Source organism: Varanus komodoensis, unplaced genomic scaffold (assembly GCF_004798865.1).
Source record: "Varanus komodoensis strain SLA01 unplaced genomic scaffold, ASM479886v1 scaffold1, whole genome shotgun sequence".
Taxonomy (NCBI): Eukaryota; Metazoa; Chordata; class Lepidosauria; order Squamata; family Varanidae; genus Varanus; species Varanus komodoensis.
In genome coordinates, this window is record NW_025335268.1 from 86,706,411 (window position 1) to 86,734,383 (window position 27,973).

The 27,973-nt window shown below is 37.9% G+C and overlaps 2 protein-coding genes across 7 annotated transcripts in view; one reads left to right on the forward strand and one right to left on the reverse strand.

Moving 5' to 3' along the window:
- The window catches only part of EIF5B (eukaryotic translation initiation factor 5B), a 36,951-nt gene extending 24,138 nt beyond the window's left edge, over positions 1-12,813 (forward strand). For all 3 annotated transcript variants that reach the window (XM_044433781.1, XM_044433774.1, XM_044433764.1), the window contains exons 10-24: positions 180-466; positions 1,800-1,907; positions 2,127-2,237; positions 2,877-2,944; positions 3,222-3,363; positions 4,299-4,430; positions 5,166-5,348; positions 5,439-5,600; positions 6,165-6,296; positions 6,752-6,883; positions 6,998-7,074; positions 7,195-7,359; positions 9,190-9,328; positions 10,266-10,427; positions 12,077-12,813. In XM_044433781.1, coding sequence (XP_044289716.1) covers positions 180-466; positions 1,800-1,907; positions 2,127-2,237; positions 2,877-2,944; positions 3,222-3,363; positions 4,299-4,430; positions 5,166-5,348; positions 5,439-5,600; positions 6,165-6,296; positions 6,752-6,883; positions 6,998-7,074; positions 7,195-7,359; positions 9,190-9,328; positions 10,266-10,427; positions 12,077-12,184 — 2,108 coding nt within the window. In that variant the 3' untranslated portion in view covers positions 12,185-12,813. The remainder of the gene's footprint in view (positions 1-179; positions 467-1,799; positions 1,908-2,126; positions 2,238-2,876; positions 2,945-3,221; positions 3,364-4,298; positions 4,431-5,165; positions 5,349-5,438; positions 5,601-6,164; positions 6,297-6,751; positions 6,884-6,997; positions 7,075-7,194; positions 7,360-9,189; positions 9,329-10,265; positions 10,428-12,076) is intronic.
- A 1,035-nt stretch (positions 12,814-13,848) lies between these two features.
- The window catches only part of REV1 (REV1 DNA directed polymerase), a 53,236-nt gene continuing 39,111 nt past the window's right edge, over positions 13,849-27,973 (reverse strand). For all 4 annotated transcript variants that reach the window (XM_044433736.1, XM_044433728.1, XM_044433745.1 and 1 more), the window contains 13 exons: positions 24,235-24,389; positions 23,182-23,301; positions 22,416-22,636; positions 20,621-20,793; positions 19,803-19,905; positions 19,124-19,289; positions 18,707-18,888; positions 17,143-17,376; positions 16,123-16,237; positions 15,755-15,972; positions 15,448-15,604; positions 14,991-15,093; positions 13,849-14,285 (listed from right to left, as the gene is read on the reverse strand). In XM_044433736.1, the coding sequence (XP_044289671.1) occupies positions 14,174-14,285; positions 14,991-15,093; positions 15,448-15,604; positions 15,755-15,972; positions 16,123-16,237; positions 17,143-17,376; positions 18,707-18,888; positions 19,124-19,289; positions 19,803-19,905; positions 20,621-20,793; positions 22,416-22,636; positions 23,182-23,301; positions 24,235-24,389 (2,059 nt within the window). In that variant the 3' untranslated portion in view covers positions 13,849-14,173. The remainder of the gene's footprint in view (positions 14,286-14,990; positions 15,094-15,447; positions 15,605-15,754; positions 15,973-16,122; positions 16,238-17,142; positions 17,377-18,706; positions 18,889-19,123; positions 19,290-19,802; positions 19,906-20,620; positions 20,794-22,415; positions 22,637-23,181; positions 23,302-24,234; positions 24,390-27,973) is intronic.

The window sequence follows — 27,973 nt, forward strand, 5'->3', positions numbered from 1 at the left end:
TAATGAGGATGTTTATAATAAAAAGTCAACAATGGAGTGAAACATACCAGATTATTGTGTAATTTGTGATAGTATGAGTCACGGTAGATGCAATTGCACCTTACTGTTATGTAGAGCTAGCTGTGTGAGATTAATAGGCTTGTAAAGTAGTATTTAGCCGTGATGCCTACTTTTGTCAGAGAGGAAGACAGTCCATATTGAAGTCAAGGAACAAACTGAAGAGGATGAGGATGAAGACGAAGATGATGAAGACGAAGATGAGAGTGAAGAGTATGAAGATGGGGAAAGTGAGGGAAGTGAAGATGAGAAGACTTCAGATGAACGAGAAACAGAACCACAGGCTGCTGGAAAACCATCTGTAGAGAAAAAGCTAAGCAAAGAAATAAGCTCTGATTCAGAATATGATTCAGATGATGACCGTACTAAAGAAGAACGTTCTTATGACAGAGCTAAACGGCGAATTGAGGTATTTCCAAACTGTTTTTAAATTCAGTCTGAATGCCATTAGATAATGCTAAAATTTGTAGCTTCTGATGGATTCCTAGAGTAGACCTCTACCCGAACTAGATCACATTGGTTGTCTTGTTATATTATTTTAAGAATGTATTTGTTTTTTTCTAATACATTCTTAAAATTAAATATTTTTTTTACTTACTGATGTAAGTCTGTCATTAGCCAGAGTTTCTTACATTTCATATGTGTCATTTTTTGTTCAAGGACTTTGCTTCTAATAATTCTAGACATTGTCGAGAACGTTGTTTATACTGTGAAGAGAAGCCATGCTTTCCCATTGGCATGCAAACCAAGGTTACTATTAGGAATTGGCAAATTCAGGATTCCATTTTTTTCTGCTTTAGTCATGAGATAGAGAGGAATCTGGATTTCAGGGTTAGGGCTACTGCATTTTGCTATAAATCTTCTGTAACCAGGTAAGCTACAAATGTCAGCTTGGATTAAGCTAGAAACAGTATTTAATGCATAATTTCTCTGAATGCAATTTGGTGGATTTTTTTGTATGTTAAATTTATTACTTCTTGGTTATGAAAATATATGTGTCCTGATCTTGGGAACATTCCACACCAATGTCTGTTCTACCTCTTAAGTCACTAAGGGTACACCACTGTTCATGTTTATGAAGAAAAATGTCCTTCAATTCCCAGCTTTAACATTCTAAGAGTATATATACTTTTGAGAATATATGAGAGCCAGTGTGGTATGGTTAAGAGCTTGGGACTGGGTTTCAGGCGATCTGGGTACTAGTTCCTGCTCAGCTGTAGAGCCAAATGGGTGACTTTGGGCCAGTCACAGACTCTCAGCCCATCCTACCTCATGGGGTTGTTGTTGTGGGGATAAGATTGAGAACAGGAGGAGGAGAATGAGTTTTGAGTTTTTTATAAAAGCAAGATATAACTCTGATAGGTAAATAAATACATAAATTCAAATTGAGTTTGGTAATTCAAAAGTAAAAGCTGGGCACAGTCATTACTTGGTACAAGGTAAATCTCTTGATGAAAGCTTTACTCCTGATAGTGAAATTTCCTATTGCTTGCTCAGTAGGTAATGGCAGTTAGTGATGACATATTTTAAGTTGGAGCTAATCTCAGCAGTAAAAACTAGAACAGAATAATTAGTGGCACACCTAAGCCAGTTTACCAACTGTCCTTTGTAGTGCTGGAGGGATTCGCTAGTGTCAGGGATTCGCTAATAGATCCCTGGAATAGTGCTGCTCAGAATTTTGAGCACACCGATCTGAATTATCCTGCTGTATTTTAACACACACTGCCAATTTTTAATTCTAGAAACGTCGTATTGAAAACAATAAAAATGTAAATACTGAGAAGCTGCGTGCACCTGTTATCTGTGTGCTTGGACATGTAGATACGGGAAAGACAAAAATCTTAGATAAGGTAAGGCTCAAGTAAGTCACAAAATGAACAAGCTTTGTATGCTAATTAGCTAACTTTCAAGTTAAATTCAAAGCACTGAATTTAGTAATTGGGAACTGTTCATAATTATATAATACAGAACTGAGGGCTGTTCCCTTTGTCTCGAAGTGTGTATTCATCAATTTATCAAGGTCACTATTCTTCCTTCCATCTGATAATTCTGCTTTTTGCTTCATACAGCTCCGTCATACTCACGTGCAAGACAGTGAGGCAGGTGGCATCACTCAGCAGATTGGGGCAACTAATGTTCCTCTTGAAGCGATTAATGAACAAGCAAAGATGGTGAAAACTGTAAGAAAGATTTTATTCGTGACTCTTTGTATGCATCAGAAAGGGACTACTAAATTTTAAGTAATCTGATCTCTGTTCTTCATCACTCTTCCAAGTAGACACATTTGTTTTGTGTTGAGAATGTAACCATTTTCTGAATATCTTTATCAACTTGAAATTTGTACATTTATATATGAATGCAGTAAAGCTGAGATGTGCAGGGCCAACATTTCTTCCTTTGGGGACTTTCTGAATCTATAGGTATTTCTGGAAGATAATAGGTTTCTGATCTTCTCTTCTTTCCTGTGCCCCAGGTATGATTTTGCTTTGTGAATGACTGGAAAGGTCCACTGTGACCAAATGCAGATGGGACCTTTTCCTTTGAATGATATTCTCATTGTGGCAGTATGTACCAAAATCTTCTAGCCTTTGATCTAGAAAATGGTTTCATCAGGTTACTGAAGGCTGAGTGATGCAAATTTTCATGCATGGACCTTGGTCTTTTAACTTTGAAATAATGCTATACTAAAAGTTGCCTAGTTACATACTTCTGAAAGAAATCAGAGTCAAACATTTGAAATTGATAAGGATGTACACTGTTTCAAAAGGTTTCAGTTTTAAATAGCAAAAATCAAGATTTCTAATATTTTGCAATATTAGTTTGACAGAGAAACTGTCAAGATTCCAGGAATGCTGATCATTGATACTCCAGGACATGAATCTTTTAGGTAACATTTCACTATTTATATATGACCGTTTCATTTTGTACCGTATAATGATAAAAACATCCACAGAAGCAGAAATTAATCATAGGTGTTCTAGATAATATGCTACATATCTTGTATTTTTCTTTCTGAAAGCCCCACCAAAAAGATCAGCCTTTCTGTTTGATAGAATTTTCTTTAGAAGGGCAGCCTGTCCTTAGCAGGCCATTAATCACTTTTCTCTGTCCTTCTGTTGTCATTATACATATATGTTGACAATGCCTTTTCTCCAATGTTTCAGCAATCTTCGAAATCGAGGAAGTTCACTGTGTGACATTGCAATTCTTGTAGTTGATATTATGCATGGTTTGGAGCCACAGACTATTGAATCAATAAACCTGCTAAAATCTAAAAAATGTCCATTTGTAGTTGCCCTTAACAAGGTAAGATGGATTTTTATCATCTTACTGATTCTGCCGTAAGAACATATGAAAACCCTTGCTGTGCCAGGCCGAAGGTCTGTCTAGTTGAAGTATTCCTTTTCCCATAGTGACCAGTCTGATTCCTGTGGGAAATCTAAATGTCTAGCTGTAAGTGCCTTTATAGTTGTTTTAGTTGTACCTTTTAAAAAACTTTTGAACAGCTTAACTGCTAAAACTCTTTGCACATTTCTTTCTGTCAAGTGATTTGTTCAATAAACCAAGCACCAATTCTGAAGAAACTATACTTGAACTACAGAAAGAGAGAGTCAGTTATCCTCACTTAATTCCTTTTGTAATTCTTTCTTCAAACCTGTGTTATCGCATAATCTTCCTTCTGTGTTTTAGATGAACTTTGTGGTAGTTCCTCCTGCCACTTTGTATAGTAAAATTTTATGCATTTGACTAAGAGTAATACGGCACTGTGCAAAAGTTTGGCTAGTTATTTGGTTAAATGGGAGAACTAATTTTGTAGGGTACATCTATATGCACACAAAATGAATTAAAATAATCTAGTTCTAATACTGGGAGCTGTGCTTCCATAGGGTTGTATAGAGCAAAATGATAGTATTGTAAAAGACTCCTTTCCAAGTTGCATGAGAGAGGATTCTTGTGAATCCCGTGTCTTTGGAAGAGACTGTGTGCAACTAAATTTAAAATCAGTGGCATTTCCATTTATTTCAAGGGAGGGAGATCATTCACTCCAATATTCCTTTGCTCAAAGAGAGAACAATAGCAAGAGAGGTATTTGAGTATTTAAGTGCTGATGAGCAGAATGATGAACATACTCTGGGATATGAGTGCTAACTGGTTTGTTTATTCCTTAAAATTGTCTTGGTTACATGGATCTAATGGAATAATAGTAAAAATGGAGATATTTCTAATTCTTTGTTTTCAAGATTGATAGGTTATATGACTGGAAAAAGAGTCCTGATACAGATGTAGCTGTTACTCTGAAGAAGCAGAAAAAAAACACCAAGGATGAATTTGAAGAGCGTGCAAAAGCTATCATAGTGGAGTTTGCTCAGCAGGTTAGTCACATTGTTAATTTCGCCTTTTTAAAAGTGTTATCAACACACATGATGCTTTACGGCAAAAACAGACAAATGCTTCTGTTGGCTACTGCTTGAGGAGTATATTATCAAACATTTGGTATCAAGGAGACCATGTATGGTATTGTCCATGTACCTTTCAGCCTCTCCAGGCAAGGTCAAACCAAAGTCACTATTTCAGCAAAATATTTGAGCCATTGTGGGAGGGGGCAGGGTTCATTCTCTCTCTACTGCAGATCCAGGGTTTGGAAGGTGCCTAGGGCTCATTTCACTCAGCTGAGATTGGTTTATCTCCTTTGCAATAGCACGGGAATTCAGCGAGAGGGTTGAACCTTAATCTGTGGTTGAGAAAGACTTGTAGGTTAAGCATGGGACTCATTGAAAAGGAGAGGTTTAAATCAAGAGTTAATACTGTGTCCTGTAGGTGTTCTGGACATGAGTTTCTGATATTTATATAGAGATGGTTGTGGATGTGTATAATCTTGGTAGTTTTTCTCATATGAAGCAGCTCTTAATTTGAAGAGTGAGATATAAGGTTTTTCATCTAATTGTTTTGAATCATAGAACACCACATGTTAAACATGTTCTGTTTTTCTGTTCTGTTTTTCTTTTAGCTCTGTATTTATAACAATATTTCTACCTCATCTTTCTGTGTTAAATAGAAAGGTAGTTTGCCTTTTGCTCCTTTTACTGGTGCTATGCTTTTGGTTTTAGGGCCTGAATGCTGCCTTGTACTATGAAAATAAGGATCCCCGCACATTTGTTTCTCTGGTTCCTACCTCTGCTCACACTGGAGATGGCATGGGAAGTCTAATAGCTCTTCTTGTTGAATTAACACAAACCATGTTAAGTAAGAGATTGGCACATTGCGAAGAGCTGAGAGCTCAGGTTATGGAGGTAATTTGATAAGTATATCTATCAAATATTTTGCTGCAGTACTTGGTTAACAAGCTGGATTGTGCACTCATGGTGTCTTGTGTGTCTCAGGTCAAAGCTCTTCCTGGTATGGGTACTACAATAGATGTAATTTTAATTAATGGGCATTTGAGAGAAGGTGATACCATTATAGTCCCTGGAGTGGAAGGTCCCATAGTGACACAGATTAGAGGTCTTCTGCTACCTCCACCCATGAAAGAACTGCGAGTTAAGGTAAGGAAACAACTTATCTTTGAAATACGAGGATCAGTTAAGGATCAGTTGCTGTTGTTAACAAGCTACTGTGTTTACTGAACTTTCATATTCTTTGCCAATAATGCTTTAAACCATTTGAAATAACTTGGATATGTTTGTAATGTGTGTAGAAGCTGGTAAAATGTCAACAGCAGCTAATAATAAGTAAACACAGGTGAATCTGGATAACCTTTTAAAGAACTATATTAAGCATTGTAAAACAAGCACGTCTGCATGGATAATTTTATTGAAGAGGTGACCTCATTCAGAAAATATCATTTCATGTACTGCTGTTTGAATTGCTTCTGAATGAACTCATATGCCAATCATCCATGGAGTCCAGTTTTCATTGAAAGTAGGAATTCACTCTAGGTGAATGTCCAAGTGCTATATCTGGGAGCTTTGTGAGTTGATTGGAAGAATTAAAATGCTAAAGATTCCTTGTTGTACTTATTGGGATAGAACAACAAAGACAGATAATATATATTAGAGAAGCATTTAAAATAACTTTGTAGGCCTTTAAATGCATTTTTTTCTCTTTAGAATCAGTATGAAAAACACAAAGAAGTTACTGCTGCACAGGGAGTAAAGATTCTCGGAAAGGATTTGGAGAAAACATTGGCTGGTTTACCCCTGCTTGTAGCCTACAAAGAAGATGAAATTCCAGTTCTTAAGGTAACACTTTTATGATCCCCAGAAGAATCATAATACGAGATCAGCAATTCAATTGAACAAGTAGTGTGACCCACAGATATGAAGTAATAAGTTGGCCCTAAGGTGTAAGCTGTTCATAGGGATATAGGGGTGGTTCCGGGAACTGTCTTCTGATGACAAGAAGGGCTTCAGTCATAGAAGGTACCTCCATTTGGGGCTGTGCCCCCATCACACCACAGCAGGGGGGTCCCTGACTTTCTTATTAATATTTTCATGGGACTAGAGGAGTTATTGGGGAGTAGGGCATGGGGAAGTCCACCCCCATCAACCCTGCTTATAGCTAAATCTGGATTCAACCCCACTGTACATTATACTGATGGAGATATTGGAATTCTATGAAATATCCAGCGGAATTCTGAAACAAGTCAGACTAAGATAAGCAAATCCCTAAAGTACTGTTTTTTGTATATTGAAAGGATGAATTAATACATGAATTGAAGCAAACACTGAATGCCATAAAATTAGAAGAAAAAGGTGTTTATGTCCAGGCATCTACCCTTGGTTCTTTGGAGGCATTACTTGAATTTTTGAAAACATCGGAAGTGCCAGTAAGTGCCTAATTTTCTATAGGATTGACACAAATGATTATGCCCAGGTTGTACTATATTGGTGAAACAAAAGCAAAACCAGTCACAGACTGCTTTTCTTCCCTCTCTTGGCAGTATGCAGGAATTAATATAGGCCCTGTTCATAAAAAAGATGTTATGAAGGCATCAGTTATGTTGGAGCATGATCCTCAGTAAGTACCTTCTAAAATGTATATTGCTGGCATTATATGTTATGTAATCAGGTTCCTGAGGTTTTTCCTCCATGGTTCTCATGCATTCATACATTTCTTAACCTTATTATTATTTTCTAGGTATGCTGTAATCTTGGCATTTGATGTGAGGATTGAACGAGAGGCCCAGGAAATGGCTGACAGTTTAGGAGTTAGAATCTTTAGTGCAGAAATTATCTACCACTTATTCGATGCCTTCACAAAGTACAGGCAAGACTACAAAAAGCAGAAGCAAGAGGAATTCAAGTAAGTTGTGTTCTTAAACTTATTCTTTGCTGTTATAAAACATATACTAAAATTGTGAAAAGGATTTGTTTGCGCCTGATATTGAGAGCAATTTTAATTTGATTGATTGATTGCATTTGTATGCCATGCCATAGCCCAAGGCCTCTTTGGTGGCTCACAAGAAACAACATAAAATAAATATAAATAAAGCAATGCCATCTAAAAAAAATAAAATCCAACTAATATAAATATAATATAAATAAAATGCCTTCTCAGGGCTCCCTTTAAAAAAAAAAGTCAGTGTGCTTGCCTGCACGCATGAAAATGTTAGAGTCTATAATACATGAAAAGAAAAAAAAATCCTAACCACCAAAAAAAGCGCCTATTAAAAAGTCAGGGTAAAAAATGTTTAAATGCTGTTCTATTGCTCTGGCATTTAAACTGAGCAAGACTATAATACTAAAAGCATGTGAAAATAAGATCTTCAAGTTACTTGCCTTCAAGAAGCCTACTCTTTCAAAACTATCTAACATATCATGCAAAATGCAAACATGGTGAAATGGTAAAGACTCCAGTTTGCACAATCTCCAGTGAGTTGTTTAAGCTTTGCCATGTGCTAGGTGCTTGGGTTGTCAAACCCAAGTGGCACAATTAGTTTGAGAGGGCAACAACCTTCATATAACTAATAGCCTACAGCTACGTAAACCACAATGGTTAACCTGGGCCAATGGCTGGATTGCCAAATGCATCACATTCTTGTGGTTATCATTAGTGGCCTAGGTATAAGAAACAGGAATGCTAGAAAAGATTCCCTGCCCCTGCTCTTCCCAAGTGATCTCAAACATAGTTATATGTTCTTTCTCACAACATGGGGGAATATGTTTTATCTAAAAGCCTTGTGCAAATCTCTGCATTCAGTTTTAAGAGATGCAAAAGAGCAAACAATGTGTAATGTGGTTCCCATCCAAAATTATTGAGATGTACCTTCTTTCTTGAGGACATGCAAGTTGATAAATGCAAACCTGAATGTCTTAATTGTTCTCTGGAACATTTAGCATTACTACTCCATTATGTGCAAACACTGATGAAGGAGGCCAGACTTTTAGAGCAGTCTTGGCAGTCTCAGTTTTTACAGCTTCTATACTTAATACTAAATTGCTTTTTTGATCTTTGCCATGTTTGTTTACTTGCTTTTCATAATTTAATTATGCTCTGGTTTATAATATTACTATATTCTGGTTTTTCATGTGATGAAGCTGTGACAGATACATTTCTGTGGCTACGATTCATTCATTCCAAGAGAGAGATTGTTGCTGCAAGTCATAATTTAAGGAAAGTCTATTAATATCAGAATTCCACATTCCACTTGCTACTTCACTTACCCCAAGTCAGTTCTAGTAGAATATTCAAATACAACAAAGATGCACACCCCATTGGAAACAATTGATGGGGGTCATTCAGGGGAGCTTTCTTGATGCACATCACTGTGTATGCTTGCTTCCTAATCCTGAAAGGTGTATGCACATAGAATCATGCTTGCATGTATGAATCTCCTTTCTTGTATTAGGGAAGCTTCCAGTTGTATAAGCTATAATTGGTTTGTAGAATGTTACCTATAACGAAGAGATGGTAAGAAAATATTTGCCAAAGCACTTGATCCTTATTATTCTCCTAAAATATTGACAGTTCTGGGGGTTTTCTGTGGAAACTTTCAAACCAGAGGTAACATGTGTAGGAGTTCTTTTAGTCTAGGTTACCTGATTAGGTGCAACTAAATTAAGAAATGGTATTTAAACATGCATGATTTATAATTTTCAGTTTATGTTGATGCTATTCTTTTCCCTCTCTTAGACATATAGCAGTATTCCCATGTAAGATGAAAATACTTCCTCAATTTATTTTTAATTCTCGAGATCCCATAGTGATGGGAGTTATTGTGGAAGCGGGTCAGGTAAAACAAGGAACTCCTGTGTGTGTACCCAGTAAAAATGTGAGTATTTATCTTTTCAATGAAGTCTTAACAGATGTCAGACTTTGTACTGGCCAGATTCATTTGTCCTTTTAAGGATAGGATAGTTTGGGGGAATAACTGCTGTACATAGCCATCTGTAGTATTAGTAACAGTAAAAACAAATATCAGCTGTAATGAAGCAGTAGAATCGTAACTTCTGTGTGAGAGCAGAGTATTGGCCTCATTCCAGGTTCTAATTTAGCTTTCTAACTTAGAGACCTTAATTTGTCAAAGGTCTTAAATGCATGTGTAATAGCAGAGTTCACTGCAGATCCTGTCCTATGAAGAATTAATGATATTGGTAATCTAAAATCACTAAAACTTTTTAGTTGTTTTATGTGTTGTGTAAATTAACTTAATTATTTTCCATATAATTGGGAGATTTGTGCGCCAGTATGTTGTAAAGCACACTAATAGCTGTAGTATCTTTAGACAGTTAAATGCATGTATAACTGAAGTTCTTTTCATGAACTTCAATTAAATTATAGATGCTGCAACAACAGAATACTAGCCTGGTATCTGTATTAATGCTGAGCCTTCCAGTGCCACCAGGTGACTCAAGAAACCCTGGAAAAGTGCATCATATAGCTGCTTCCCAGCCTCTATCATCAGCAAACTGGAGTAATAGTTCTGTAGGGAGAAATTTCAGTGCAGACTGCTGCTACACTGGCTGCTGGTGTTGCTTGGTAGGGTGGAAAGAAGAATTGCTGCAGTTCCCATGCTGCTAGAGATAACGTGAGAATCTAGAATAAGATTAGCATATTGATTTTTATGGTCTTTAAATAGAGAATCTGCTGCTGTTTGAAATCTAAACAAATTCTAAAACATGTTCTTTATTTTGCCTGCTCCAATCTTCATGAGCTTGTGCAATTTACGTGTTACTTAAAAAAATTGCAAAATTATTTTTCTGTTTCAGTTCATTGACATTGGAATAGTTACAAGTATTGAAATAAATCACAAACAAGTGGATATTGCAAAAAAAGGCCAAGAAGTCTGTGTGAAAATAGAACCCATTCCTGGTGAGGCACCTAAAATGTTTGGGCGACATTTTGAAGCAACAGACATACTTGTCAGTAAAGTAAGTGCTTTTGCTTTCCGTTTTTCATTGCATAAATATGTGGTAGGTGTTCAGCCCGTTTTGTAGAGGGGTTATACTCATTCTGAAGCCTCAGATTCATAGCTTTGGGTGCCCTTGGACCCAGGGTTGCTCATGGATGTCACTAGATTGTTTGAGGCGGTCCATGAGGAAGATATACCACATTTTGAACACATTCATTTGATCCCAAAGGCCTGCTGTTGATCTTTAAGGGTATGAACAGTCTGAATCCAGAAATCCTTTCATAAGAACCTGCACATAGTTTAGAAACTTCTTCAGGGTTTCTCGTTCATAACTCCATCAGTAGGAATATGGTGATAGGAAGTCAGTGGCAGATAAGTTCTGCAACATTCCCCTGATCTTCAGGCACCAGGTAAAGTCAGTGCTTCTTTCAGAGTTACTGTTGACACTTTCTTGTCTTCTTGTTTCTATTGGTGGTTTTTTGCTACTGAATGTGTTTATCAATTTCTTGTTAGGCTCTTCTGTGTAGATTGTTTAGAATCTAAAATTATTTACAAGACAGTTGGTAGACTTGTAAAAATTAGATCAAAATATAAAGATAATACAATATTTTTATTATTCAGATTTGTTTTGCATAAATACTAATAGCAGATGCTATGTTCTGATCCACGTACAGGATTCATAAAACATGGTTAATTCTTCAATAACTTCTGTGCAGTTTCACACATGGAGCGACTACACAAAACACCTTGTTGGCCTGTCAAGTCTTAGAGGGCTTTGGCATTCTATTGAAATAGAATAGAAACTTTGGTAAGGAAGGAAGGAAGCTTTGCTTCCTTTATGAAAGCAAACCATGGCACACAATTTTCTCACAAAAAACTGGATTTGCTTTTGTATCTTTCTATGAAATACTCAATGAACTGGTTTGTGCAATCAAAACAAGACACATGGCTTAAATTCCTTGGTTGTTGTAGTGTTATTTGTTGGTTGTTTAATCATACAACAAACCATGCTGACTAGATTTGGATTACATGATAAACTGTAGATGGGGCTGGCTGGTAATTATGTAAATTGTGCACACTACCAGCTCAAAACAAGCCACTACCATGGCTTGTTTTGTTTGTGCAACTTGGGTCAAATAACTAAACAAGTTTAAGGTAATAGCATCTTGTATGCAGTCTGCTATTTGTATTGGAAGGAAAATATTGAAAGACTAATCCAGTCAATTTAAACATTTTTCAGTGTTGTTTCTATGAAGAGTTGAGCATATGCATTTTTATTCCTTTGCTACTGGAGTTAGTGAGATTTAAGTGCTTAACAGTGCAATGCAATACATGTTGTTGCACTCCAAAATAAAAATACACAGATTTGAAGCCTGCCCTTTGATCATACTGTCTTTGAAAGGTTAGGTATCTTTTGAAAGAGTATTGGTTTGCTCAAATCTCCATTTTTAGTATATTTAAGTTGCAATAAATGTTTTTATACTTGACGCATTAGGTATGAGAGACATGCTTGGGCAACCACATTTCTTGCCTTTTAAAATTAAAACATGGAAAACACATATATGTATGGTAGGTAGGTAAAAACAAAAGTCCTTTCAGCCAGGAAGCTTGGATGAGCAGTGAAGTTAATCATGTTTGTGCTGATGTATCTTTGCCTTTGGTCTACAGATTAGTCGTCAGTCAATTGATGCTTTGAAGGACTGGTTCAGAGATGAAATGCAGAAGTCTGACTGGCAGCTTATTGTGGAGCTAAAGAAAGTATTTGAAATCATCTGAATCCTGTTAAGCAATGGGCAGTGGCTAGCATAAACCCACAATTCCTATAATGAAATTTACCAACAGCTTATAATAAACGTTGTTGGATTTAATTAACATCTGGGGAAAAATGTGGATAATGTTTTCCATGAGAAACCAAGTAACTTACACTGGTTTGACAGTGGTCACTTTACATGTCCCTGTGGCTCCAATGTGCCTGTGCACCTTCCCCCCCCCCCCAGTCCTCCCTTTATACTGGCTACTGTTTTAAAGTTTGCCCTTCCCAACTCACATCCTTCAAATAGAATTTTTTTATTACAAACTCAGCTTTCACTTTTATACTAGTAAGATCAGTACTGCAGTCTTTGATGAACCAACTCCCTGCAGACTTTGTGATTTTTGGACTTCTTTTGATGTAAGAAATGTTTATTTATGCATATATCTTTCCCTATTGATTTTTCACCATTCCTCTGCTTTGTGCCTATAAAAATTTAAGATAGAAAAAAAATTAGGTAATTTGGCATCTGTATTTGCTTTGTGAAACAATGATGTAAAGCATAGTTGGCTGCCTTTTATTGCTTGTACAGTTCATGGAATTTGACAAACTGTAATCATTAACACTCAGCTGGAAATAAAGGAAATGGACATTAGCCTGTTAATTTAATTCCTAATAATGGCAGCATGCAGCTATTTAACTGTCAAAATGTGGGTATGAGGGTTTGCATGTGCTTCAACTGGGGTTCAACACAATAGAACTGATTGGTTCTATGTTGTGCAGAGAAAAGGATTACTGGTGTGCAAAGAAGTGTGAAACCAGAATTATACAGGGACTTTTACAGCTCAACTTCCGTTTGCTACTTTGCAAGCCATATTAGCCCAACAAGGACAGAGCATGCTGAATAACCACCAGAAGCTATCAAATGGTGAGGACAGAAGAATTGGATTGCCTAAGCCCTAAATGACGTCCACAGTTTTGTCACTCCCAAGATCAGGCTGTGACATATTTTGAAGCCCAAATGTCTTGGAAGAGGGATTAATTAGGATCCGAGGACTCTTGAGCTTTGAGGGTGAGGCAGTCTCCACCTCTGCAGTTGCTAGGTGAGGATGCAACCACTCACTCTAGTGTTTGGAAAGAGGAATTTCTCAATTGTTTCCCTTCCCTGTAATTCCTAGTTGAAGAGGACAAAAAGGTAGACTAAGGCAGTAAATTACCTACTTCACTGGAAACACTAATCCTCTTCAGTCTTCTCTTGCAATGCTAGACTTCCAGCATTTCATTGAGATCATTAAACAGATGGAAATTACAATTGCCAGAATGCTGAACTTTGCTGCCAATACAGAAACATATTTGTGCTTGCATAAGCTGTGGAATGAGGTGTGCTGCCATTAGTCCATGGCAAGAACAGATGTATTATCACTTGTATCTTCAGGGCTGTCCAACCACATGCAGCATCTGCATACTTTGTGGGGGCAAAGTGTAGTTGAAACATTAGCTCACTCTCACCATCCTTTTAAGGAGATGATTGCCCATGCATGCTGCCTTTGTAAGCTTGAATGGATAGAAGTGGGATAAAACTGTTTAACAAAAAAACATTAAAACCTATAGCTTTATCACTATCATTGAGTTAATATTTGCATAATTTCAAAGCTTTAGCATTTAGTAGTGGAATATGGAAACAACACAATTTTTACAAATTACATACAGTTCTTTATTAAACAACTGTAAACACTTCACTGTAAAAATCCAGAAAACCTTTATAAACAAACATTTTGCAAATAGATTCTATGCTACAATAAAAGAATTTGAACACAATTATTTACATGCAATACTGACAAATTTTGGCACTTTCTTGAAAGGAAATATACAAAACACTTTCTCCTTTAAAAAAAATTCCAACTTATAAAAACTTAGTTTTACTATCATGCACTTTGCAAATACCTCACAAGCACTTATGGCACAGCTACCAGAGAGCTCCAGGCCCTCACCACACCCTTTTCTACAAGATCAGTTCAGATAACTTTTAATGTGCTTCCATAAGTTTGTTGCAAAACCACTTGAACATTGTCAAGAATGAAGTCAAAAGCCATGTTCCAAACTGATTCTACAGACTGCTGCATTAGCCTGCAGAGGAAGAAAAGCATCCACTTTTAGATACAGAAGTAACTGGGCACTGCATCACATTTTATAACTTTCCATGACAGAATGTTGATCAGGCAAGTTAGCTGTTTGGGAATTTTTTATTTTTGTGTTTAAAATAATGATTTTACTACAAGAACTTTAACAGACACTGATCAATTTTGCATATAGAACCAAATTTTTCTTGCAAGATTTAAAAGAATGTAATGGGTAAGGTACTAACAGTCTCACAGAAGAGGTACAAAATTTAGTTTATGATGTACTTGGAAGTGGCTGGACTGTACTCAAATGAAGGGAATTTAGTCTGGCATAACTAAGTAGGTTTAAATTTTTAAAAAACTGAATTAGGGATGAGAAGCATTTGTCACTGTACAAGTCAAGAAATCAAAGGCCCAAGGGGCAGGACATAACTGGTGTTCAGCTCAGCAAATTTACCATGAGAGCTAAAATTGACCATGTTCTGTCCTTTGGGTTGGATCCAGGTATACTGGAAAAGACCTGCTGAAATCAATGGGCTTAAATTAGTCATGTCTCACTGATTTCACGTGAGTTTACTCCAAGTATTTCACTGAAAAAAGATGTTGGAATCCCTTTAGAGAATGAATACATGCAGATGTGAAGAAAATCACAATTTTGATAGCTTGAGTTTTTTATACCAAAAGTGTAAATTAAAACCAAAAATTAAACTACCTTTTCATATATTTTATGACCAGATCCAACTTTTCTAAATCCTTTTCTTCTATCAGATCAGTACAGTACTTCACAACTTGAAGGATATCTTCTTCCATGGGATCTAGGAAATCATATGACACAAAGGATTATTAAAATGCTTAATTCAAAGAGGGCAACATGCCAAACAGCTTTAAATCAGCAATTGTTTGTTTGCTGCTGAAAGTAAGTTCCCCATCCAAGTATAGTCTTGGCTCCATCTTGCCCTTGCTAGAAGAGGGTAAATGAGGTCAACCTCCAACCCCAAGCGATCCTAAGCTTTAGACCACAGCCAGTGGGTCTGCCTTCTGTAAAATGGCAATAGCTGACATTTCATAGCAAGACAAAATTTTGCAGTCCAAATTAAAAACTTTTGAAAGTGTTGTGAACACAATGCACCTACAGCCTTTTATTAAAAACATAATGAAACTGCAATTACCTGATATGGTTGTAATCCATTCTTTGAGTAAGGCCTTTACATCATTGAACTCAACAGCTCCAGCTAGATTAGGTGCTCGAGGCCTTGCAGTGGCAGGCAATAATGGCTGTGAAATGGATGGGCTAGAAGTATGTGCAGCCATTTGCACTAATTCCACCTATTCAAAAAACAAAAAGGAGAACTTACAGGAAATGCTTCTTCCATATCTGCCTAACTGCAAAGGTTAGGAAAAGTAGTCCCAGCACTAAACAACATGACAGACAAGAAGAATTTATCTGAGGGCTGGATTCACTTGTGACAAAATTACCTGAGAGTTGTCAATGGTTCCTCCTTCCTGTTTCAAGAAGTCATCCAATAGTTTCTGTGGGCTTCCAACAGAAATAACCGTATTTTTTGCAGGACTTCCAAAGACTTTGTTGTTCAAAGAAGCATGGTTCTTTTTTACAGGACTGACTTGGGGTTTTTTTTTACTTTTCTTCTTCATTTTTGAAATTGGTCTCAAGTTCAGCAAAGGATTCTTTGAAACTGCGGGGAAAGGAGTAACAGAGAGTTATCTAGTATTTTACAGCTAAAGATGACTCTGACTGAGCTATTTCATCAAAACTCAGTAACATAATTATTGAGAAGACTGTTAAATCATCTGATGCTTTGACAGAACTGCAGCTACAGACTTACCAGTGGTACTCGTTTGCTGAAAAATAGCCTCCATATGCTTCTGTCGTTGATCATATGCCTGTCTAAGCTCTTCCTGCATCTCTGAAGGCAGTGCAGCAAAAACTTCAGGGTCCACCTAAGCAATTAAACATTCATCTAAGATTATACCTCTGGTGTACATTTCTGACTTTTTAAGAAACTAATTTATCCTATGTGTGTTTTTAATTGGGTATCTTTAAAGTACAATTTCCGGAAAGGGCACCATGTTATCACTAAGCATGTGAAAGCTGGTCAGTGAGGAAAGTTGTCAAGAAGAAACCCAGTGTGTTCTAAGTATGACACTGGAGGAGAGTTTTCAGATGTCCTGGAGCAACAAAAGGAGAACAAGCAGGTGCTAGAGCAAATCAAGGCAGAACTTTGCCTGGAAGCAAAAATGATCAAATTGACACTGTTGGACTTTGGGCACATAATGAGAAGGCAAAGAGCTACTCGAGAAGACAATAATGTTAGGGAAAGTAGGAGGCAGAAGAAGAGGAGGAAGGTCAAGTACATTATGGAACAATTCCACAGCCTTGATTTTACAACAGCTGAGCAGGGTTGTCAAAGACAAGACATTTAGGAGGACATTCATTCATATGGTTGCTCTAAGTTGGATATGACTTGACAGCACAAAATAACAATATAATAAAGCCACATTAGTAGTCTGTTACAGCAGAACAGGCAGTTGAGGCACTTTTAAAGAGTTAATATAATTATTATTGTATAAGCTTTCATGACTTCATCAGATGTACGATACGACTGATGTTAACGCTTCATACATCTGTTGGAATGGAAAGTGCCCATTCAAGCTTATGTCAGAATAAGTATGCCAGTTTTTAAATGCCACAAGAGTCTTTGTTGTTTAAAGTACAGAAAGCCTTACACTGTTTGTAGAATACAAGTATTTTCAAAGCAATGAGAATTGGAAACCTAACACACTGTTTACTATTCTATGAAAAGGTCTACCGGTAGTTAAGCAAACACTACTTTATTGTTATTCACCTGTGAAAATGCTGGCAATGCTATTACATTAACTCCTGTGTCATTGCTTGATTCTTTGAGATCTGGTATTTGTAGAAGAACAGTTCCGACTGGCTGTGATGGAAAGCTAGTGTTGTATCCATTTAGTGTCTCTTTCTTGCTACTACTGCACATCTCTGCTTGCTGAAGAGAATAAATTTGTTCTATCTGTTCTCGAAGATCAGAAGGGAGCGCCTCCAAAGCAGACTGATCCAACTACAGAAAGAAAAGTAAGCATATTTCAGTTAAAGAAGAAAAGAAAAATCAAATATATTTTCAACATGCATTTGCCACCAAAATGTATTTTACTGTTTGGTTGCTAAGTATTAGAGGTACAATTTTTTTAAAAAATTGTAAGGCTGTTTCTCCTCTTGCACCAGTCTGAAATATTTGAATTTTATGATGCATCATAATGCTGGTACAGCTGTAATGCCACATCCTTTGCATCGCCATGTTGATAAACCAAGTTTCAAGGTCAGTTTAAACATTAAGGTTTTCATGTGAGTGACTGCAAAGGGCTTTTCTGTGGCAGAAACCTACACAGGAGTCATTTAAAATCTGCAGACTCACCTATCAACAGTATAAGTTTGGCATGTCTCTCCCTCTTTCTCTCATGCTTTAAACAAATAAATAAACATTCTTTAACTGTCATTGTTTTACTTAATTAATATTTTATCTTTTTACAACATAGTTTCCACCCAGCTGGAAAAGGCAGAACTGACAAATTTATAGTCACCAAATAAATATATTCAGGACTGGATCCAGGATCTGTTGTCTGTAGACAGAAATGTCCCACTAAGGGAGGTGTCTCTGTCTGATGTACAGATATCTCTCTCCTCTACCAGGGTAAGCCAGGTCCCTACAATTTATTGCATATAATTTCTGGACAGCTGGAGGGGCTGCCATAGAAAGAATGGGATGAGGAAGTCAGCCAGCACAGCTGTCTATGCCTGATCCTGTGTAACTAACAACTCAAACAAATGTTGCATTAATAGTCGGAGATAAAAACAAGTTTCTGCCCAAACAAGTTGTGATTTAAATTCCATTCAAACCAGAAAGCCATGTGCTCCAGTTTCAAAGCAAACCAGGATCCTAAACCATGGTTTGAAGAAGGCTTAAAATCTGGCTAGCTCTGAAGCTGAAAACTGGTTTCTCAATTTTGGCAAAAGAGAAACAATGAGTTTGAGACTTCTGCATGGCATTCAGGCATCACAAAAGGGAAAACTATGGGCACAACATACAGGGGCAAAATACTTTCTAAAACACACCAAAATGTTATGCAACCACTAAAGTGATACCCAACCACTAAGTTTCTCTTAAAAATATTCATCCACTCATTCACCCTGCCTAAATTACTGAGTATATGTAACAAAATATTTGCATTTGTTACTTGAGCTATTCCAAAGGCTAAGGGAAAGTAAAGGAAGGAAGAAATGAAAAACCCTAAATCTTAATTGGTCAATTCCTTTGTATTAAACAAAACAACACTAAAAATACCAACCTCAGACCTCTCTTTATATTGTTCATACCAGAAAAGAAATTTTACCTGCGAAGGTGATGGTACCTCAATACTTAAATTAAGTCTTGATTTTATATTGATAGGTGGGTGCAAACCATTCAAATTGACTGCAGGCTCAGATTTGCTGGTGACATTAGACATCTGAGATTGTAATGCTGTACAAGCTTTTGATGTGGAAGATATTTCGACATCCACTGCAGCCACAAATACTATCAATTCAGAAACAAGATAAGATTAGCTATTCCAAAATACCATGCTTACTCCATTAATTTAGTCTTACTATGCTGTTTTGGTAACTTACTGTGAAAAATGTAAAGTTAATACAGTGTGAATGATGCAATAAATAAATTATTTTCTGAAAAGTATTTATAAAAAAATTCACATACAAACTATATTGGCTAAAAGTAGCTATTAGGAAACAGAATTATTAACCATTCTACTGACCATCCTTTCGTTCTTCTTCTAAATTCTTTACTGCTTTTGGAACTTGCAGAAGATCAATAATGGAATTAGATCCACCAGGCAAGAATCCAGCCTGTAATAATGGGCTAGAAGAACATGCTGAGGTTGTTTTATTTACCGGAACTAACTGATGTACTTGAATCCCAACCTAAAAAACAGGAAAAAGGCCATCTTATTTATAAACAGAAAAAATAATCAATAAACTAGAGATATGATAGCAAACACCGTATGTAAGTCAACTTTATCTTTAAACATATTTAATATAAGAGTGTGTTTAATAACAACAAGCAAATGGTATACATGTTTACGGTGAACAACAGCATGGGACTAAACTAAAGCATGGAAGAAAATGGAGCTATTGGAGTATTTAAAAGAGATCCATTTCCAGCAGGAGTATTCTAACATCTTACCTGAGAGCTATCTTGCTTCCATTAAAAAAGAAGAAATCTCTGCACCATCACTGGATATTTGGTCTCTCAAATATGTGAACTCACATATTTTATTACTTGACCTGCTTTCCATGATGGTGATTTATAAGTTTGTTACTACTGTACTGAAAAACCATAATGTCAGTTTAGAACTTAATAAAGCAAGATATTTTTTCTTGTAGAAGAAAAAAAATATAAAAAAGCTTTAGACTTCCTGTGATTTAAAAACTTACCCCTCTCATATCAGATATATTCAGTTTCATTGTGTGAAACATATTCAACACTTCTTTCCCAATCACTTCGGCACTATCTGTTGCATGGCTGAGAGTCACACTTCTGTAAAGAACACACATTTAAAATGCTTCAAGTTCTTGTTCAATGGCTGATACTATTACTAGCCTGACAATTAATTAATTAACTATATGCTACCTTCAGAATCAGAAGTAGAATGCCTGTGAACATTGTCACTGGGAAACAGCAGAAGAGGTCTACGAGTATGTCCCTGTAGGAATCTGGTGAAAAGTAATACTTTATTCTACCAACCATGGGTAGGTAACTGGGCAGTTTAGGTGCCAATTTCTACCTGCAGATTCTCCCAGAAGTTGCACCCTTGCTACTGCTGGTGGGTTACTGTTGAAGTTTCACAGCAAAACACTAGACAGGAGTCAATATAATCTTTGATCCCAAAATTTCATTCCACTGCCATTAACATCCTGAGTGTAGTTTGCTCCTACAGAAAGCAAGGGGGAGGGGAGACTATTCCTGCCAACTTCATCTCCATTTACAGTGCTGCTTCTCCCCACTGCTCTACAGAGTCCTTCAAACCTCCAGGGGCCATAGTGGATTGTAGGCAGGGATGGGGTTTTGTCCATTCAATCACGGGGACATGCTCTCCTGCACTGCAAGACTTTCACAAATGTCCTTCCATGCGCAAGTCCACCCATAGAAGCAAAACAGAACAAAACTGTTCAAATCAAGATCATCTCCAAATTCTCATTATTTTTCAAATGTAGACCTACAATTATTGGCAAATTTATTTAACAAAATTTACCTGCAAATATTGTCACAGATTCCGTGGCCTCCAAATTTTGCAGATTCCACTGGAGCACCAGCTTTTCTGACCATGATTTTGAGGGTTAAGCGTTTGCCTTTCATACCAGCAGCTTCTAGTCTACATTGGATCTCTTCTGAAAGACTCAAAATAAAAGCTTCTGCTTCTTGTGGCTAGAAATACATAAAATGTGTTGTACATAGATAAGGTTGTCTGTCTAATAATATGATTTCTAATTCATATAGTCCTGGACATTCCATGTCCTCCTCCAAACTAATTCTGCTTAATGAAGCTCTGTTTAGCCACACAGCACCAGCTCTCTCTTGTGGCCATGTGTGCATATGAGTATGATGCATGGGTAATGTTTCTTATAAAATGGGTTTCACTTCAAGAAGATAAAAGCCTATGAAAATGGAAGAAAGATGCAAATGTTTCCTGATTGGTCAAAAATTGTGCTACTTTTACATGTTGATTTCATCAATTCTGGCTTTTTCATAATACTGCACAAATCTTACTGTATCTGCCTTTTCTGGATTAAGCTAATATGGTATGGACATAATTAGTTCACTTACATTATTACTTTTTAAAAACTGGTACAAATAATTCACACTGGGTCAATTTGGCAATACACCCCCATGTAGTGCGTGTGTGGTGGGGGGAATTCACACTACAGAGATGATCAGCAGTTTTTTCACTAGGCAACAATCCTATACACACTTATCTAGGAGTCTCACTGCAATCTGTGTGCATTACTTCTGAACACTGATGTTAGGCAGAAATTTTTACAGAAATGTTTATTATATAAATTCACTGGTAACAATGAGGGAGTAAGTACAATATTAAACAAGCTTGGACATTTCAAAGTTGGTATTAATTTACTCAGGTGATCCATTGCATGCATGTGAAAGGATATGCTTATGTCACTGAAATTGATTATGTAAAATGGAATAAACAAAACTGAAGGTGTCCTAAGTTCCTCAATTGAAAGGAGTTGAGTGACTGTCGATATACCATGCACGGTTCTTTGGGTTGCTAAAATTTATTTTAAATTAGTTTTGTAAGGCCATTCTGAATGCAATTTTTGCAAAGATAGGATATAACTCCAATAAATACATGTAAGGAAATACATGCTATTATCTTTACATTCTTATCTGTATTACAATACAAATTTACATAATACTCAAAATGCACTAAGTATGCTTAAATTTTTGTTATCAGCTGTATCAGATCAAATGTGTTTGTGGTGCTCTGGAACAAAAATTAATATGGGGTACTTTTTAGTTTTTGTTAAATACAAGTAAATACAAGTAAAATAAACACACTGTATTGGATCACTCTTTAGGACATAATAAAATCCAGTGCAAACTGAAAATTTTCAAAAGCAGATTGGAAAATTTTCAGGAAGATTTCCTATTTATTTATTTAAAACATTTGTATGCCACCCAATTATGCCACAGCACCTCTGGGCAGCTCACAACCACAAGATAAAAAAAAATAATTCAAACATCTCTAACAAATCATTACTTCTGAGTAAGACATGCATAAGATGGCACTACTTATCTCATTTAAAAGCCTCTAATGGGCTCCCCAAAAATGTCTGATTCTTACAAATACAGTATGGACAGAAACTGTCCTTACATTCCTTACATTCCTTACATTCAAGTAAGTTTACCCAATATATATTTCATATACAAGATCGTACATTCTAGCATTAAAAGAGGACAAAAATTAAGAGTAGTCTTATAATTTTAGAGACAATGATTTATTACAGTAGAGAAACTAGTATCTTTTTTACCTGGGTAAATCTTATACCATAATTGATCTCAGCTGAAACAGATTTTCTCTTTTTCTCTCTTTGAACAGGCCTATCATCCAAACCACGGCAAAATCTATACAGCATTTGTCCTGTTTTGGGACCAAATTCTTTCTGAAGTGTTGACATCTGTTGACACTGTAAATCTCCGCACGTTTTTATTCCTAAGGATAACAACTTAGATTCCATTGTCCTACCAACTCCTGATAAGAAAAACAGATTGTTCTATTTCAGGAAACACTGGTATGCTGTTCAAATCTGATTTGTATTATCATATATACCAGTTCAACCTTATGTAAAATAGAACTGCCAGGCATGCTGTGATACAGCAAATGTGATTGAAATTTTTTGGCACTTCACATATCAATCAGAGTTTTATTTACTAATACATAGAAAAGCTAATTATTACAGGACTTAAAATAGTTAACTCTTACTTTAACAATATTACAATTGACCACAAGTGACTAACCACTTAAACATCACTAGATTGCTTTTGATATAAGCTGGTAATTTTGCATTTTTACACATTTTTAAGAGGAACAGCTCCAAATGAAGTTGCCTTAGTCCTATTGCATACGATCCATGGCTATCTAATTAATATTTAATTTTTGGAGAGCATGATGTACATGTAAAGAAAACAACCATAGCAATTTACTAAGGACAGACCACTTTAACATGGGAGTGGAACTGAGGCAATTCTGATGGAAGACCCTAAAAATTAGGAGCAAGTACAATAACAAAACCTTACCTGGAAGATGTATAATTAGCTGGCTTCTGAGAAAATCATCTACTTCTTCTGGCTTTAAATGATACTGTCCATCAGGCTTTGCTCTGCGAGTTGCCATTCTGGCCAGTAAAATGTTTGAACCTATATACATTAGAATGCAAACAAAGTAGTCAATATTAGTTTTAAATAGTATATTATATGCACTATTCCTATGTCCATACGATTGTGTACACACACTCTAGAGAAAAAAGTAAGGCAGACAGCTTGGAAGGCTTCTGTCCAAGGCTTATAAGCACAGCAATGATAATCTCCTCTAATAGCCTATTTATGACTAGCAGTTACAGTTCCAGACAGTGGTGATTTTCAGCTTTACATCTGATGGTGTATTTTTTACAAACAGGAACCATACAGTTTATGCTGGTAGATATAAAGTTACTAAAAGATGAACAATTTTCATGTGCTATACTGAATGAAGCCATGAGGGGAATAAGGAATCTACCTTACTTCATCTGGGGCTCCTTCCAGATGTTTCATCTCCCTCCCATCCAGGAGCTTGGGCCTAGAAAAGCTTGGGCCTAGAAAAAGATGCAAACCATAGGATGGGAAGCCAGTAAGAGGCAAAGACACACTGAAGGAGCTGGAACTGAGTACCTTTGATGGCCAGCTTCCAAGGAGCTCTCTGCCAACCTAACTGAATGAACATTCCCTTGTAGTATGCAATTCTAATTTACAGCTGCTAGTTTTAAGTTCTTCCTGGAAAGACAAGGAGTGCGGGAGAGGTATTCACTCTTAGTGGAAGCTCTGGTGAGAGTTGAGTTTGGGGGAACAAGCAAGGTGAAGACTTGGCTTCTATAGTTAGACATGCTTAAGAGTTTACTTATTTCCTCTACTATTATCATAATCTAGCTTCCAGGAAAAGCTGAAGGAGTGGGTAGGATGACAGGACAAAATGTTTAGGTGTGGCCTGACACTGCCTATATGAAAATGAGAATTTAATACCATGTGTTAATGAATTTATCATTTTTATGTGATTCACATTTAATAGCTTTCTTTCACTTACACAGAGATACTAACCTATTCCAATGGAAGCAGGACACTTGGACTTATTTTTTATTTCAGTACGGATAGCATTTGCTAGTTCTTCAGATGTTAAACCAGTCTCTGCAAGTATTTCAGTGACATCTACAAGTGCTTCATCACAACTGACTGCTTCAATGCTATGAGTATAGCTATCAAGATAAAGAAAATGAAATGAAGCAGTTCACCATCTGTTAAAAACAAACCTGTATCAAGTAAATCTTCCCTAATGTGGAGTAACTTTCCTGATTATTTTTCTTATATATTTAAGTACATAGGATTATAACATTGCACAAGAAAATGTATAGGTAATAGTATCCTCATTTTTACAACTGATTTATTTGGCTTGCATTTAATTATGCTCTTCCATTCCCTTTGCAAGCTCTGATGCTGCCTTCATGCTATTCCCCGGGAGCAGGTTTTTGAGGAAATTGGCAAAAACTGCTTTGCCTTTACTTCCATTAGCAGAGGTGTCCACTGGATAAAAGACCTTCTGCAAATGGGAGACCACAGATGTGAACTGCAATAGTCAATCCATTACACTGTAACAGAGGTAGAGAAGGAAAGCAGGGTCATTCCATCAGCTCTGCTAAAACACCAGCTGCCTTCCATTCTTCCTCTCTCTAATGCTTACCAATCTATTGTGCTACCTGAAGTTTTCCACTGTAGCTTATTGTTACAAGAACGGTAAAGCCAGGCTGATTACCTGTAACTGTCATTCTTTGAATGGCCATCTGTGCATTCACACATATGGGCTCAGCATCAGTGTGGTGCCTGTTGTCAGGAAAATTCTATAGCTAAGCATTTGTCTGCCCTTGCTAGTCTGTACTGCTTCACAAATGTTGAGGATGTGAACCATATGGCTGCTCTGCAAAAGTCCTGCAAAGGGTACTCCCATGAGAAGGGCAGTGGAGGTAGCCATTGCTTGGGTGGAGTGAGCTCTTGGAGGGGTTGTGAGTTGCAGGCCTGACAGCTCATGGGTCAGGGAGATGCTGTTTATGATGCAGACCACTAGTCTCTAAGTGGAGAGTGGCTCCCCTTTGTTCCATCCACCATAGCATACAAAGAGTCTTGGTTAGTAGGGGAAAGATTCTGTCCTGGAGCAGTAAAAGCCAAGTGCTCTTTGGTCATCCAGGGAGTGCAGGGTTGGAGGCAACTGTAAAGAAGGCTGAGAGAAAAATGCCTTGGTTGAGATGAAACGCCGATATTACCTTGGAGAGGAAAGTCAGATCTGGCTGAAGTACTGTGTTGTCCCTATGGAAAGTGAGGTACAGAGGGTCTACTTCAATGGCACACAATTCATGGCCACGTCTTATTGATGTGATGGCCACCAAAAAGGATAGGAGGCAGAGGTTGACTTAATGGCTTGAAGGGCTTCTTGGTGAGATCCTACAGTGCTACCTAGAGGCTTCATGCCAGTGTGAAGGAGTGGGTGAGAAAAGACAGATTTTGAAGCGCCCTCAGGAACCATCAAGAGGTGCAAGAAGACAGAGAACCCTTGTATTGGTGCACAGAAGGAGGGGATTGCTATCAGGTACTTTGATGAAAGACAGTTTTAGCCTCTTTTGGAAGAACAAGTATAGGAAGCAGAGGATGTGTTCGGCTGTGGTATCTCACGGGTTGCGATTTTCTTGCCATGTGAAGGTGGAAAAGGCCTGCCATTTGGCTAGATAGGACCTCCTCATTGGTGGCTTGAGGGCTGTGTCCAGGATAGTTCTGACACCCTGTGGTAGTGTGCCATTCATGGGGGCTATGACATGATATGCCGTGCCATGTGGTGCATTGTGTTGAAGCAAGGGTGAAGGATTCTGTCCCATGAGACAGAATCATGAGATCTGGTCAGGCTTGCATGGGAGATGGAGGAACGTTCTGTGGCAAAGTCATAGGAAATCGGAGAACTGTGGTTGCCTCAGCCACCAGGAAGTGATGAGCTGCAGCTGTCTTATCCCTGATCTTCACAAGCACAGTCCTCCATGTGGAAGTACCCTTGCAATACCTTTACAGAGCAGCCACCTGTAGAACAGTGTTCCCAACCAGAGTAAGAGGAAGGCATCCTCCAGGAAGCCAGCCCTTTGTTCCACCTGGGAGCAAAAGTTCATGCAGACCATAGTGTCAGCTGTGGTGAACAAATTTACTGTTGGCGTGTCCCATGTTGTGAGTACCTTATGGAGGGCTCTGGTACTCAGCTGCCACTCATGCAGGTCAAGGTTTGCATGGCTGAGAGTGTCTGCCAGTGTGTTGCTTATGCCTGCCACATGAATGCCCCTGCTGATGCACCAATCCCAGATCCTGTCAGCCAGTTTCGACAGTGGGAGGGACAGTGTGCTGCCTCATTTGTTGAGATAAAATACCATGATGGTGTTGTCCATGGCTATCTGAGAGTGATATCCATGTAGGGATGACCGGAAGGCAGTGGCCAGCCTCTCTCTGAAGTTGATGTGTTTGTGGGTCTCTTGTCACTTGCAGGAACCTTGGGTTCACAGGTTGCCGGAGCTCCACATCCCAAGAGAGATGCATTAGTGGTGGTGGTGAATGAAAGGTCTGGGGGGTGAGAGAATGGTGCATTTTGCCAAATTGTGAGGGACAGTCCACCAGCAGAGTCTCTTTTTGATGGATGGGGGGATGGCAAGGTGTGTCCTCTCTGGGTTGTTTGATGTGCGGAATATATGGACAAGCCATAGTTGCAGAGGTTGCATTCAAAGCCTCTTGAAGGGGACCACTGCCACTGCAGCCATGAACCCAAGCGGTTTTTGTGAGGCGTGATGGTTGCTCAGGTGCTAAGCTTGGTGGCCATCTTGATCAGTACAGATGCTTTGGATGGTGGAAAGAGAGCTTTCACTGAGAATGAGTTGGGGGGAGGGAGCTATGAAGGGGATGAACTAGGAGGGAGAGAGAGCATATTTCTCATGATTTGTACAGTCCTAGGGTCTGCAGGAGGAAGCAGGTGCTGTGCATGGAATATAGTAGGCCTGCCTTAGATGGTGTAACAAGGAGCCAGTCATCAAGGTATGGAAAGACTTGTACTCTTTGGAGGCATAGGTGTGAGGAGACTACCACCATGCATTTAATAAAGACCACTGATGCAGTTGAGAAGCCAAAGGGAAACAGAGAGAATTGGAACATCTCATTTCCAATTTGGAAGTACAAAAAGTATCTATAGTTGTGGTCTATAGTAATGTGGAAGTAAGAAACTTTCAAGTTGATTCAGGCAAACCAGTCTCCTTCCTGTAGAAGCAGGATATTCTGAAGGGTGATCATCCTGAACTTCCTCAGTGTGATGAATCAGTTGATGCCTCTGAGTCTAGGATCAGTCTGAGCCGCTCATCTTGCTTCAGTACTGTGAAGTATCAAGAGTAAAAGCCTTGGGCAGAGATGAGACAGACTGAGGAATTCAAGCTTTAGAAAGTAGTGAATCAACTTCTAACATTAGTATTGGGGATGGAGCCATGTTTCCTATGGGACCAAGTGGCAGGAGGTTGTTGAAAATCCAGTAGCCTCTCTCCATGATGACAGGACCTAGGAGTCAAATGTTATCACTTCCCACGCAGGAAGGAATAGAGAGACATATCTGTTGAAACTGGTGGGCAGGTTGGGGGGACAGCTGGGGGGGCAGTCAGTGGTGGTGCTTGTCCCTTTATGGGTGCTTGTGAGCTTGTTTAAAGCAGACCAGGGTGTCATGCCTTTTGGTCTGCGGGGCTGGCACAGTGTATTCAGCATAGACCTTGTGCTGGTAAGG